This window comes from Rhamphochromis longiceps, linkage group LG3, assembly GCF_057381845.1.
Source record: "Rhamphochromis longiceps isolate RC_006_pf linkage group LG3, R_longiceps_female_GT1.1, whole genome shotgun sequence".
Lineage (NCBI taxonomy): Eukaryota > Metazoa > Chordata > Actinopteri > Cichliformes > Cichlidae > Rhamphochromis > Rhamphochromis longiceps.
In genome coordinates, this window is record NC_140559.1 from 8,930,821 (window position 1) to 8,945,077 (window position 14,257).

A 14,257-nucleotide genomic window follows, 5' to 3' on the forward strand; every position below is an offset into this window, starting at 1 on the left:
GAGGCTTCATTTAAGAAACACCAGGAACACTGAAGCTCATCGCATTGATCAAGCAGGACTCATGATCTTCACCAGCAGCTCCCTCACAGGGAAACCTTGAGAGCTCCTCTGTAGGCCCGCCCCAGAAGATGGATAAACCCAGCATTTCATGAACACTGTGATGGAGACCTTTGGTTTGTGTAATGTTATAAATACTCAGATACTCCCCAGAGACTCCGGACTTTTACATAAAGATATTATATTTAGTCCTGTAGAAAGTTATATATTTAAAAATATATGATCCTCTCTGGTTACTCTGGTATGAATAACTCTGCATCACTTTATGGTAAATAACACACTATGTGCAAAAAACTGTTTGTAGCTCAACAAACAAGTGACGACCTTTGACCTTCATCAGGTTTTATTTAATTGTGTTAGAGAAACTCAAACGTGCTCTTCGTGCAGCTGAGTACATCAAGCGTTTAAAACGGAAGCTGTGCAGGTCTGAGATCAGCAGCTTTGTGAAACACCAAACTGAGGTCCTGTTAATGCTGATATATAGTGACACAGTTACATGAGTGATTAATCCTTTAGGTTTTTTATCTTTAACTTTATCAATAAAACAGCTGCAGCTTTCACTACAGCACATGTGGTACTTTAACCTTTGTACTGTTTTGATCAGTTCATTTTGCAGTTAACATGTTGGATGATCTGTCTGCTGTCACTGGGTGGTGCTAAGGTCTGAATCTAAGGGCAGCTCCTGTAATCACAAAGACAACAGAACCATCAAACTCAAATATAAATTTTATCCCTCAAAATTGAAATAAAGCTGATTCTTCTGTCCTCACACACTCAGGATCTGAAGTTGTTCTCTTACATTTTTTCCAGTATTACAGTACACTACAGTACTTTAATCCATAGTTCCTGAGTAATGAGGAGCTTCAAGGTACAAGTAGAGCTGGGCGATATGAGATTTTTTCATATCACGATATGTTTTTTTTCATTTCAGGCGATAACGATATCTATCACGATATGAGCCAAATAACTATATTTGTAAGATTTAAATGTGCCGTTGCTCACAAGTAAAATGTGAAATAATCAGCAGCTTGTTTTTATTTAAATATTTGTTTCCCATAATAAGTTCAACAGGGTAGATGTACTTAAGGAACATGAGACTTTTTCAGATAAATAAAGGCAAATATTACAAACTACACAAAAGGCAGCCGCTAAAGCGTTTAAGTTTCAAAATAGAACAAACGAAACAGACTACTAAATTGTCAATTCCACTTAGAAACAAAATATTAATTCTAAAAATAAATCTTAGTCAATTTTGTCTGTTCTTCTGTAAAACAAACTAACTTTTGTCAATATCAAATAAACTGAGAACTAAAAGGAAATTCTCAATCTCTCCTTGTTATATAGCTTAGCTTTTCAAACAGTTTTAACAGTTACTTTAGTCTGACAAAAGCCGAATGACGAATTAGCGCTTCCAGTCAGAGACTGAGGCTACGTCCACACGTATTTTTGAAAACGGAGATTTTCCGTTTTCGTTTTAAAAAATAATCCCGTCCACACATAAAGGCAGAAATGAAGGAAAATGCTGCTATGAACATGCCAAAGCAGCAGGTGGCGCTAGATTCCTAACCGTGCAGAAATGTTGGCCAATCAGAAGTATAGAAGCCTCGGTGGGAAAAAGTAAACAAAGCTGGGGCATAGAAGCAGAACTGAGTCGTATGTGTGGAGGGACAGTAACTGTGTGTATATGTAAGCATTTAAACACTGCAGAGAGTAGAATTAACAGTATTGTAGAAATTCATTTCACCGAAACAATAACGTGGCGCACAGTGTGACGTCAAAAAATGCACACACCTTTGACGCTGCGTTTTCTCCGTTTTTCTAGTCCACACGTAAATGCAAAAACTGAGTTTTCAAAAATCTTTCAAAAAGTTTTCAGTGACCAAAAACGCTGTTTACGTGTGGACGAAAGGTGCAAACGCATAGAAAAATCTGCGTTTTCAAAAATACCCGGGTACGTGTGGATGTAGCGCATGCACCAGTTTATTGTATTTCCAGACTTGCTTTCGGCACAATTTACAGTGCACGCTACTGTTTTTTGTCAGACTTGAAATAGCCGAAATACCTTCACACTACGGAACTTCTATGGCTCTTCCGTTCGACAATCTCTCCGGCATTGGAACCTTCATCTGTTTTCTTTTCGGTAACCTTCGGTCACGCTCAGTTGATTTTTCTAGTCGGCACACTCATTTCCTCCATTACCCGGGCGGTACGGTGGCTGGCTGCTTCCCAAACAAACACACATGTGCGGCTTGGCACTTGTGCTGTACGTAACAAGTCACGTGACGTGACGCTGCGGCTGTGATTGGTTCGATTGGCTGATGAATCTACACGTGAGATATTACAAAGTCTGCATTATTAACTCTGTAATTAAGCGCCATTCTTCTTATTTTACGGCGCTGTTGCTCAATCGGGGGACGCTCTCTGTTGAGGAGAAAAGCATGAATTTCTTTGTATACGGATTATCCATTGTTTAAATGTCCCGGGCAGTCGAAAAGAAGGCAGAGCTGTTGAGAAATGCTAGGAGCTAACTGGGCGCTAACCGCATCATTCAAATATATTGAATGTCGCAAAGAGAGGAAGTGACGTAAGATTTGCGCATGCGGGGTACCGATTAGTGATGGGATTTCCGGCTCTTTTTAGAGATCCGGATCTTTCGGTTTGGCTCACTACAAAGAGCCGGGTCTTTCGGCTCCGAACCGGCTCTTCAGGTTGTTTTGTTGCTTTAATTTATTTATTATTAACAATAATATAAAATTATGCACAAAAGGAATTACTAACGTAAAAAAAAAGTGGTTTTATTTATATATGTTTATATATAAATATATGCGGTGGCCCCTAGAGACAAAACACGTACAAACTCCAAAACACATTTCTAGCATGAACTGAACTTCCAAAGCAGAGCTACTAGATCACTTAAATTACACAATTGAAAGCATGAAAGCATATGTGTATTGCTTGTGTATTTATACACAGGCACTCATATATATTCAAATAATTTAAAAACAATGTTCATTTACCTGTTACTACCACACACCAAATCCGGTCGTTGGTACTTGCTGGCTTGTGTAGCCACTAGGTAACAAAAGCTCAACACTGCACCTAGCATCCTGGAGCACTTCTGTTGTCTTTTGTACGTGTTTTGAGTTTTTATGTGCTTCGGAGTTTTTACGTGCTTCAGAGTTTGTACGTGTTTTTACGTGTTTTGGAGTTTGTACGTGCTTCAGAGTTCGTACGTGATTTGAAGTTTGTACGTGCTTTGTCTCTAGGGGCCACCGTAAATATACTTTTATTTATTCACTCCACATAAAATGTAATAAATAAATCATATAATACAAAAATCAACTATTCACATTTCAACTTTTAACTAATTAAATTTTCAGCTTTTTCCTTTTACAAATTTAAAGTAAAACAACACAAAACACTGCAAACCACAACACAATTAAATATAAATTAAAATATGAAAACTAAAAGAACATGCACATTCTCTGTCATATGGACCTGCATGAATAAACTTTCTGAATCCTTTATCATCTGCAACTGAAAATAGTTGTGGATGATTACTATACCTTTCTAATGTGACGTTGTTGTCCCTGGCTCTCTTTCTCTCCCTCTGGCTCTGTTCCTGTGCTGAGTGTAACTACCGCCCCTCCCCCCTCTTCCCAGCGTAAAGCACACAGCTCGCGTGCGGAGTGAAGCGAAAAAAAGTGCTAGAGAGCGGTTGAGAGAAAGGGAAAAAAAAACCATGTGACGACTCGCGATAAGGAGCCGGCTCGCGTCGTTCACGTCAAAGAGGCGGTTCTAAGAGCCATTTCGTTCACGAACGACCCATCACTAGTACCGATCGGGTTTCCGGTACGGATCGGGTAGTGACACAGTCATTGGTTGCAACAAGCTTAGCTTCTGTCTTGCTAGCGTGTGCTGCGCTCAGTGGATCGACAGTGCAGCATAGGCGGAGTAGTCGAACTCAGATCCACTGAGCTCTCAACAAGACGAGAAGAGACAGACAGCATTGTCAGAAGAAAAGCTGATTACCCTCCCCCTGGCTCTACCCGTGGCTTCATGTCCTGGGGTGGGGGTTGGCTGTTCTCTTGCCCTGCACTCCATTCTTTTGTTCATATTCCAAGATAATTTTTTCTATATGTACTCTTACCCTCTAGCAACCGCCATATTAGAATATTGCAAGCAATCACAAACGCTACAGTCTCTCTAACTTCAATGTATAGTAAGCAATCTATTATTCTCACTAGAGAAAAACTCAACATAAACTAAAACCACATCAAAGTTAGCTCCGTGCTTACCTTTAGATGAGCTCACAAACGAGAGAACTCTGTGATTAAGCTACAATCCAAGAGACAACGGTGGGCAGATCGATGCAGGTATCGATTGAAAAGTAGGTAGTTGTATATGTTCCTGTAAGTTTACTACTTTACTCCCGTTTCACGAAAAAGCAGCTGTCTCTGCTCGACTCCTCTCCTGCACACGCACTTTGCTCCGCCCCCTTTACCCAGCTCTGCAGCGATTTTTTTGCTGTGCGGCCACGTGACTAAGCTGCGCAACGTAATCACGTGGTGCGTTATTTCAAAATTAGCGCAGATAGCGCTCCTATGGGATCAGAACATTTGCTGTGTCTGAATTCAGGGGAAGGATGCTCATAAGGACACTACCCACCTACGTCACAAGGTAATGTCCTTAGACAAACTGGTAGTCAGAAAGTGAGCGGCTGTGGATCGCCCCCTTTTTTCAAGAGCGTCTGGCTGCAACCACCGGGAAGCGTCATATTGCGACTTCCACACTAACCGGAAACACGTGACCTCCACAGTAACCGGAAACACGTAACTTCAGTTAAATCGACTTTGACAGCTAAAACGAAATTGTGTTTTTTTATTATTCATGCAGCTGATAAATAAATTTGGTTCTAAGTGGGGTTTTTTTAACAATATGGGTTTATTAAAAAAAATCCATCTCTTCAGCTTGTTTGTGGAAAAAGTGTCCATGTGTTATGTTTTTATTTCTTTGCTACTTTTTCTGCATAAAGGTTTTTTTCATAAATATAAACTAGTCATTACTTTTTACATTTTTAATCCTTCAAACACCTTTTTCTAGTACAATGCACGTGTTTGAAGACAACCTCAAAACTCACCATTTTATATATCAGCAGTGCTACTGTAAATTATTGTACAGTGGTCCCTATATATATGTTCTGGAAACTATATATCCATAAAGTTAATGTCAAACAGGAACTTTTGATATTGCTTTGTAGATGCTGGTGTTGCATGTTGACTGGTTTAAAAAGTCAAGAGTTTTTGTCTGGGATCATTTTCTTATGTGCTACTAAAAAGTTCAAAAATCTCTGTTTTCTTTGTTATACTTAAGGATGACATTGATGCTCGAAGGGAGGCCCTCATCAAAGTGCTCCACATCTGTGTGAAAGACAATTGCAACATCTTGGTGCAGGAGTTCATGGTGAGTGTTTTATGAGTAGATTGTGGCTTTGCAACATTTAAAAATGCATTTAGTTATCCACTTGATCCTCATTGGACTGGTTAGGACCAGTAGTCGTCTTTAATAATTTGAAGTTCACATGAGGCCTGGTAGTGAAGTCAGCCACCGGCCCTTGAGGCCCCACCCCCACCCTGTATTAGGGGTCACATCAGTGTGAAAAAACTTTAAATTTGTCATTCTAGTGAACAAAGGAAAATCCCACCAATATTTACATTAGCTTTTGTTTGAAAAAAAAATGACCAACTGACCAACAGCTAACCAAATTGTGAGGCTGAAAGTCTAAATTCTAACATCTTCTGAGTGACATAACCTGGATTTCTGATGGGCCGGTGTCTTTCTAACAAAAACTAATGTAAAGCATTTTAAATTATTATGTTTTTCACTCTCTCTTAGAAACTCTGTTAGACCATGAATGGCAGCATGGCAGGCCACTCTTTGGCTATAGCTATTTACTATGTTGCTTGCATTGGTTTAGAGAGTTTAAAAAGGAATCTTAAAGAAATGTTTTGTGTTTAACCAGGACTTGACTGTGGCCACTGCACAGATTGAGAAAACCACAATGAACATCTGTCTCCAGAGGATGCGCCAGGCAATGACTTTTATGATGTTGGCATCATCATCGAGGGTATAGTAGTTCTTCAAGATCTGGATAACGTGACAGGGCTGGGGTTTTTTGTTGTTGTTGTTGTTTGTTTTTCCTGTTGCTCTGTACAAGTTCTCTGTTTGTCTGTTTGGCAGCATTTTTCAATTTCTGTTTGTATTTTTCTTTCTTTTACTAGTGAAGAGATGTAGCGTGAACAGTTATACAGTCTAAATATCCCATATGTGGATATGGTATTTTCAGTTTCATTCGGTTGAAGTAAAGAACGTTGAATATTTCTAAGTTTGCTGTTTTGAACCAAGATGTCACAGTATGATCAGTGCTGTAATTTTTGACAGTCACTGTATCAATGTTATTTTTGCGTCTCTTGAATAAAGGTTTTGACCTGCAAGTGCTTAATTCTTTAGTTATTGGGGTAAAATGGGTAATGTTAATAGGAAGGTGTTTGCCAATTCAGTAACCTAATTCAATGTTAATAGAAACTAACATTAACTCAAATTTTTTAGTTATAATTGTTGTTTAACTGAATCTTGATGTCACAGGCCTTAAATAGAATGTTTTGTATTGCTCTTTCCCAAGATGGTTAACTGCAGAGATGGGCAGTAACACGTTACTTGTAACACGTTACTGTAATCTGATTACTTTTTTCAAGTAACTAGTAAAGTAAGGGATTACTATTACAAAAACGGTAATTAGATTACCGTTACTTTCCCGTAGGAACGCTGCGTTACTGCGTTACTAAAACCGTAATTTTTTTGCGAGAATGTCTCACGACAGTGACGTAAGCAAGTGCGACGTTCATGACAACAGCTGTGTGCAGATCAACAGTGGATCATATAGCAGTGTGGGAGAGGGTATGAGCGTGCAGCGTTTAAAGTGTGGAAGTACTGACCTTATTTTAAGTTTGATTCCATAAAAAGTGACAAAAACATTAGTGTCCGTTGTGCGTGGGAAGTGTTACGGATTCAAATATTGGGGATGGATACAAGAGGAAAAACCACAATAACAACACTGGTCCGGCTGGGTTGAGTCAAACGATGATTTTAATGATCACACGCGTGGGAGATGGACACTGTACGCAGACAGCATCAGATCTCGAAATGGTGGAGCATTGATCAAACTCTTATAGCCTCTAGTGGCCCCCACCTAATCATAAAAGCCTAAACATTCACATTCTTTCTCTCACACAGCGCCTAAGCTACGACCTTGGCTCCCTGTTTATCTGCTCCTGCTGAGATGGGGCAGAAAACTCCAGCATGTTCTGTTCTCTTCTACTCAGACAAATAAGGCGATGACTTTCTGCAAACAGTATTTCTTATAACTCAGCAGTATAATGCATCATAAAGCAATATCATTCATTCACAATAAATCAGCAGTCTAATGTAATGCAAATCAGTTTAACAAATGCAATAGTTACCACCTTCTTCTAATTCAGGAGAATAATGCAAACTAAAACTACATAATAATTCACAATCTTTAATTAGGGGTATAACATGGCATAAAATAATATTATAATCCCACAGAAGAAAACTTCTTTTTCAGCGAAAAAAAACCCTAAACTTCCGAGCAAGCACTGAGTGCGCTACCACTTAATGGGAAATTCACAGAGAAACTCGCGGATTCTTCCACTGACCGCTGCGGTACACCTGCACCAGGATAAACCTCCACCTTTCACCTTTACAGGTGAAAATAGAGCAACAGGACCGCTAGTCTTTGACTTTATTTATTTTCTGCTGTGTTTTATTTGAAAGACTGAGTGTAAACACAAAAAAAAGATTTTATTTTATGTGCTGGAATGTGCAGAAAATAGGTTTAAATATTAAACAAATTTCTTCCAGTCAGAGAATGTTGCATATAATTAAATTTTTGCTTGATGCATAAAGTTAAAAGGTTAAAACTAATAAAACAAGTTTTAAAAAGAGACTTTTCCATTTGATTACATTTTGTATGATGGATTATGCAGAAAAAGTAGAATTGGGCTGAAAGATCTATCGCTTTATCGTTGTAGTCTCTGCTCGTTAGCACATTTAAAAAGATCTCCATGTCCTCTGCAAACTGAAAAACAAAGAAAAAGAAGTCCCTCTACAAAAAAACACAGCAGATGACAGGCCAGGCAAACATCTATTGACCTGTTTGAATGCCTCCTCCTCATGTGAGCCTTGAAGTTTTTTTGTAAGAAGACTAAGACCACAGTGAGGGCGTTTCATTTCCATGGACTTTCCACAAGCCGCAGTTTCATTTAGCACAGAGGGTAGAGCACATGTATGTTCTACCGAATATTCAGAAAATGGTTTAGATGCTGGAGACAAGACATCGAGAGGGAGACCAGGCTCCACGGAGAGTTCAGCAGGAGCAGTCCTGAATGCTGACATGACAATAATTGACTTGCCATATCCCCACGCTGTATGACTGTCATGTTGCAGACAGGGCAGTGAAAGTACACCGGCATATCATTTTGTCTGTAAGAGAGAAAATAAACAAAGAAAAACAACAACATGTAATTTAAATGTAGTTATATAGGGCTTTGGAGCGTGATGCCACAGGGGTGTGCGTGGAAAGGATTTTGGCCCGATCCACCATTTTGGGGGTCTAGCGCAAGTGAAAAGGGAGCACGACCGGCAAGAGAATAAGGTTGAAAATGGTTTTCATTCTTTCCCAACCTGGAAGCAACATGAGGCAGCTCGTGTATCAATGTTACCAAACGAAGGTGTCTAGCCTGTAATAATGTGAATTATTGTTTGCAAGATGTTTTGTTCCACAATAGATTGTGTTGCTGCACGGACGTTTTAGAGTGTCACACAAGTAAGGATTGTTAGGCTGTATGTTGCTGTTGTACATGGCAGAGGACCAATCTGAGTCACATGACTTGTTAATAAAACTTACTACCCCGTTGGGTAGGAAATAGATATTCTGGAGTCTGTCGTGAATGAGACCAGAATATAACATAGCCTGGATAGCAGCTGTGAGACGAGCTGACGTGCAGTTCTCTTCCATCTCCAAATATCTGTTGGTGCTCCAGACATTTTCATTCCGGTAAGTTCTAAATATGTTCATATCACTCTTTATAGCCTATTAGTTTTATTTTCGATGCGCTCTGAGGTCATAACAAATTAGAACAAACATCCAACTGAGTGATTTTGCAGAACTACCTTCTATTTATAGAGTTGCTAATTATTTGGCATTATTGCAGCAAACCAGCCTATGAAATGTATGAAACATCATGACTGGGTTCCAGCGCTACACAAGGGACCTGCTTCAAACATACCACCATGCCAATCAGATTACTACTTCCATGTGAGAGTGAAGAGGTGACCCTTCTGGATAAGATGGTGAAGGTTTGCTGCGTTTTGGTGAACAGTGTGGTAATAAAAACAGGGAAAAATGAAACCTGCTCCTGTTAAATATTCTTAAGTATTGTGCTGTTAAAATTGCTGTATTTTTTCAAAAGATACAGTAAATAAAGTAATGATAGTAGTGGGTGATATCATGTAAACACTCATGATTTTGTGTAAACATTTTGTCATTTGTAAACTATAAATGACATGGATTCTACATTGTAACTGATGTGATGTTCTATAAGGTGGCTTCAATAAAAAAAAAAAGAGGCAAAAATTAGTTTGTTTCTTTATTCAACTTTTGAACAGTGGTACTCAGTCAGTACATATTCAGTAAATGCAAATTATTTACACGGCAGTGCACTACAGGCATAAATCTAGACCCCTAGATAAAACATTATGGGTCATTCCCCCTGAGTGGATCCGGGGCAGGCGTGGGAGGTTTGGGGTTCGGGGGTGCTTCGCCTCCGTGCTGGGGCTCTGGCTGGGTCTTGGGGGCTTCGGTCCTTGTCGGTGTGTCACCGAGGTTGTGAGCGGGTGGGTGCACGGGGGCTCAGCCCTGGCGCAAGGGGCCTCTTGTGCATCGGACTAACTGGGGGGCTCTTCAACTGGCGGGGAGGTTGTTCCATTCTTGCAGGAGTCCACTCTGCAGGTGGGGGAGAGACATAGGAGAGGTGGAGAATAAACTTAACCTGGGTGTCTGTTGTCTTGTCAAATCAAATCAAATCAAATCAAATCACTTTTAATGTCACATCACATGTGCAGGTACATTGGTACAGTACATGTGAGTGAAATTCTTGTGTGCGAGCTTCACAAGCAACAGAGTTGTGCAAAATACAATAATGTAAACAAGCAAAATACAAGAATGGCTACATCTGAACTAATAAATATATGTAGAATATATAATAGTATATGCATTTCTGGATGTGTATACTAAATATTTTTCTACGTGTGTGTGTGTGTGTGTGTGTGTGTGTGTGTACACATATTTTACAAATTAAATAGAGTAAACAATAAATAAAATATATAAAAAATATACAGAGTTGAGACATGTGCAAAACAGTGGCATTACTGTACAGTATGGAGTGCATAATGTTGAAGTTCCAGTAGTGAAGCTGAGTGTCTATGACGTGTTCAGCAGTCTGATGGCCTGATGGAAGAAGCTGTCTCTCAGTCTGCTGGTACGGGACCGGATGCTGCAGAACCTCCTTCCTGATGGAAGTAGTCTGAACAGTTTATGGCTGGGGTGACTGGAGTCCTTGATGATCCTCCCCGCTTTCCTCAGGCACCGCTTCCTGTAGATGTCTTGGAGGGAGGGAAGCTCACCTCCAATTATTCGTTCAGAGCGCCGCACTACTCGCTGGAGAACTTTGCAGTTGTAGGCGGTGCTGTTGCCATACCAGGTGGTGATGCATCCAGTGAGGATGCTCTCAATGGCACAGTGATAGAAGGTCCTGAGGATGCGGGGGCTCATGCCGAATCTTTTCAGTCTCCTGAGAAAGAAGAGGCGCTGCTGCGCCTTCTTCACTGTTTTGTTTGTGTGTACTGACCACGTAAGATCCTCAGCCAGATGTACACCAAGGAACCGGAAGCTGCTCACTCTCTCCACAGCAGCGCCGTTGATGGTGATGGGGGTGTGTACTTCTCTGCACCTCCGGAAGTCCACTATCAACTCCTTTGTCTTTGCGACGTTGAGGGTGAGATGGTTGTCTTGACACCAGTGGGTCAGGGCGCTGACCTCCTCCCTGTAAGCCGTCTCATCACTGTTGGTGATAAGACCCACCACTGTAGTGTCGTCCGCAAACTTCACAATGATGTTGGAGTTGTTAGTGGCCGTGCAGTCGTAGGTGTAGAGTGAGTATAGGAGAGGGCTCAGTACACACCCCTGTGGAGCACCAGTGTTCAGTGTGATGGGGGATGAGGTGATGCTGCCCAGTCTGACCACTTGGCGTCTGTCAGACAGGAAGCTAAGGATCCAGCTGCAGAGGGAGCTGCTCAGTCCTAGATCCTGCAGTTTCCTGTCCATGTTCGAGGGAACGATGGTATTGAATGCTGAGCTGTAATCTACAAACAGCATTCTCACATACGTGTCTCTCTTCTCCAGGTGTGACAGGGCAGTATGTAGTGTCAGGGCTATGGCATCATCAGTGGACCTGTTGTGGCGGTATGCGAACTGTAGAGGGTCCAGTGAGTCGGGTAGTGCAGAGCAGATGAAGTCCCTGACCAGCTTCTCGAAGCATTTGCTCACGATGGGGGTCAGGGCTACAGGTCGCCAGTCGTTCAATGAGGAGATGGTGGAGGATTTGGGTACAGGGACGATGGTGGCCATTTTGAAGCAGGCTGGGACTACAGACAGAGAGAGGGAAAGGTTGAAGATGTGCGTGAACACTCCAGCCAGCTGAGCCGCGCATGACTTGAGGACGCGGCCGGGAATCCCATCCGGACCAGTAGCTTTGCGTGCGTACACCTTCCTGAAGCACTTCCGCACATCCTCCTCAGACACAGTGTGCGCACTGACGTCATCCGCGGTGCGCACACTGTCCGGTCTCATGGTGTTCGCTGTGTCGAATCTAGCGTAGAATACGTTTAGATCCTCACACAGAGAGGCCGTGGTCTGCGGTGTGCTGGGTTTCCCTCTAAAGTCTGCGATCGTGTTTAGTCCCTGCCACATACTCCGAGGGTTGTCAAACTGTTGCTCCACCCTGTCCCTGTACTCACGTTTGGCTGCTTTGATCGTCTTCCGGAGTTGGTAATGTGCGTGTTTGTAGTCCGATGTGTTCGCGGAGGCAAAGGCGGTGTTCCGTGCCGCCAGTGCCGCGCGAACATCTCCGTTAATCCAGGGTTTTTGATTTGGGAAGGATTTGACTGTTCTGGATGGGACGACATCTTCCACACATTTCCTGATAAATCCGCAGACTGAGTCTGTGTACTCATCAATGTTCCTAGCAGCCACGTGAAACATTTCCCAGTCCGCGTGATCAAAACAGTCCCGCAGCGCAGACTCCGATTGGTCCGTCCAACAGTGCACCGCCCTCCGGGTTGGAGCTTCCTGTTTCAGCTTCTGCCTGTAGGAGGGCAGGAGCAGGATGGAGCGGTGATCTGATTGGCCGAATGGGGCGCGGGGGAGGGCTTTGTACGCATCCCGGAAAGAGGTGTAGCAGTGGTCGAGAAGCCGGTCTCCACGAGTGTTGAAGTGGATGTGTTGGTGGAGTTTGGGTGAAACTTTCTTCAGGTTTCCCTTATTAAAGTCCCCGGCTGTGATAAACGCTGCCTCTGGGTGTGCGGTTTCCTCGCTGCTGATCGCGCTGTACAGTTCCCTGAGTGCTCGGTCAGTGTCGGCTTGTGGGGGAATGTAAACAGCCGTAATAATCACTGCTGTAAATTCCCTCGGTAGCCAGAATGGCCGGCACTTAATCATCAGGTACTCCAGGTCCAGTGAGCAGAAGGATTTGACCGGGTGCACGTTCGCATAATCACACCAGCTGTTGTTGATCATGAAACACACACCACCGCCTCTGCTTTTCCCAGTAAGATCCTGTGACCTGTCCGCGCGATGCACGGAGAACCCCGGTAGTTGTATTGCGGAGTCCGGTACCTTGTCCGATAGCCAGGTTTCTGTGAGGCAGATCACGCAGCAGTCCCGCATCTCTCACTGGAATGAGATCCGTGCCCGAAGCTCGCACAGCTTGTTCTCCAGAGACTGCACATTAGCCAGTAATAAACTGGGTAACGGTGGTCTGTTAGTGCGCCGTCTCAGTTGAACCAGAACGCCAGATCTTCTCCCTCTGTGTCGGTGTTTGCGGCCTCCAGGGCCAGAGAACAAAGGCGTCTCAGGTGAGATGAATGGGGGGTCTGCGAACGGAGGGTCCGTGTTGCAAAACTTGAACTCCAGAAAGTTATAAGAAAGACCGTCTTTTATGTCCAGTAAGGTTTGTCGGTCGTACACAAGGAGACGTGCTACTCGCGAAAAAATGAAGGGAAAGTAAAATTAAACACAGAAAAAAGCTGTTGCTTGGGGGAGCTCGCGACGAGGCTGCCATACTCGGCGCCATCTTGGGTAAACATCTTGTGTAGTCTGGGAGACGATTGAATGTTGGGGTGGGTACAGTTTCCTCTGCGGTGGGGTAGGGTGGGCTGCCCCGGGTCCTGTGGGGCTTGGCAGTGCTACCGTAGGCCCCGGGCTGGATGGACCTGGGCTCCCTTGCCTTGGTGGGTACCAGAGGACGGGGGTGCCTACTGGGGTCAGCGGGGGAGCTAGCCCTAAGGAGGCGCATCCTCCCCTCCCTCCTTTTCCTCCCCATCCCCGGCTACCTCCCTCTTCCCGCTCCACCACACTCACCCACACAGGTAGGGCCTTGGGGTGCGGGTGTGTCACGAGGGTGCAGGGGAGACATTCCCCCCCCTCTGTCCCCTTCTGGCCACCTGTGCCTCAATTTTATCTCACAACTTAGACATCCACATTACTTACACTCTCACAACACACACATATATATAGGGCCTTGAGGGTGGGCACGTTAACGGCGTCCAGTGGATGGTCTGTGTACTCCAACCTACCTCTGGCGCTGGTGCCCACCTCTCAATTTTAAATCCATGTAGACATTGAGGGTTCTCGGGAGGGGCCGTGCTAACACCTGCTGCTCTCTGGCATGCTCTCCCTTGTTTTAAATGCACTTAATACAGGGGTGTCAAACTGAAATACACAGTGGGCCAAAATTCAAAACTGGATCAAAGTCGCGGGAATCTTTTCTTATGGACTCAAACA

The 14,257-nt window shown here is 43.2% G+C and overlaps 3 protein-coding genes across 11 annotated transcripts in view; 2 read left to right on the forward strand and 1 right to left on the reverse strand.

The window, feature by feature from the left end:
• The window catches only part of LOC146672778 (uncharacterized), a 30,689-nt gene extending 23,030 nt beyond the window's left edge, over positions 1-7,659 (forward strand). Inside the window, exons 3-4 of the mRNA XM_085389478.1 lie at positions 5,431-5,520; positions 6,080-7,659. Of these exons, the coding sequence (XP_085245604.1) occupies positions 5,431-5,520; positions 6,080-6,190 (201 nt within the window). The 3' untranslated portion in view covers positions 6,191-7,659. The remainder of the gene's footprint in view (positions 1-5,430; positions 5,521-6,079) is intronic.
• LOC146672777 (ribonuclease inhibitor-like) overlaps positions 1-14,257 on the forward strand; it is a 176,508-nt gene that overhangs the window by 27,950 nt on the left and 134,301 nt on the right. The window lies entirely within an intron of this gene.
• LOC146672779 (uncharacterized) overlaps positions 1-14,257 on the reverse strand; it is a 99,726-nt gene that overhangs the window by 14,581 nt on the left and 70,888 nt on the right. For 2 of the 9 annotated variants that reach the window (XM_085389074.1, XM_085389109.1), the window contains exon 1: positions 4,356-4,557. The exons of 4 other annotated variants lie outside the window; for them this stretch is intronic. The gene's annotated coding sequence lies outside the window, so the exon portion shown is untranslated. Of the gene's footprint in view, positions 1-641; positions 740-2,119; positions 2,382-4,355; positions 4,558-14,257 lie in introns of those variants that run through there. 3 more of the 9 variants (XM_085389101.1, XM_085389092.1, XM_085389118.1) reach the window with 3 other exon arrangements.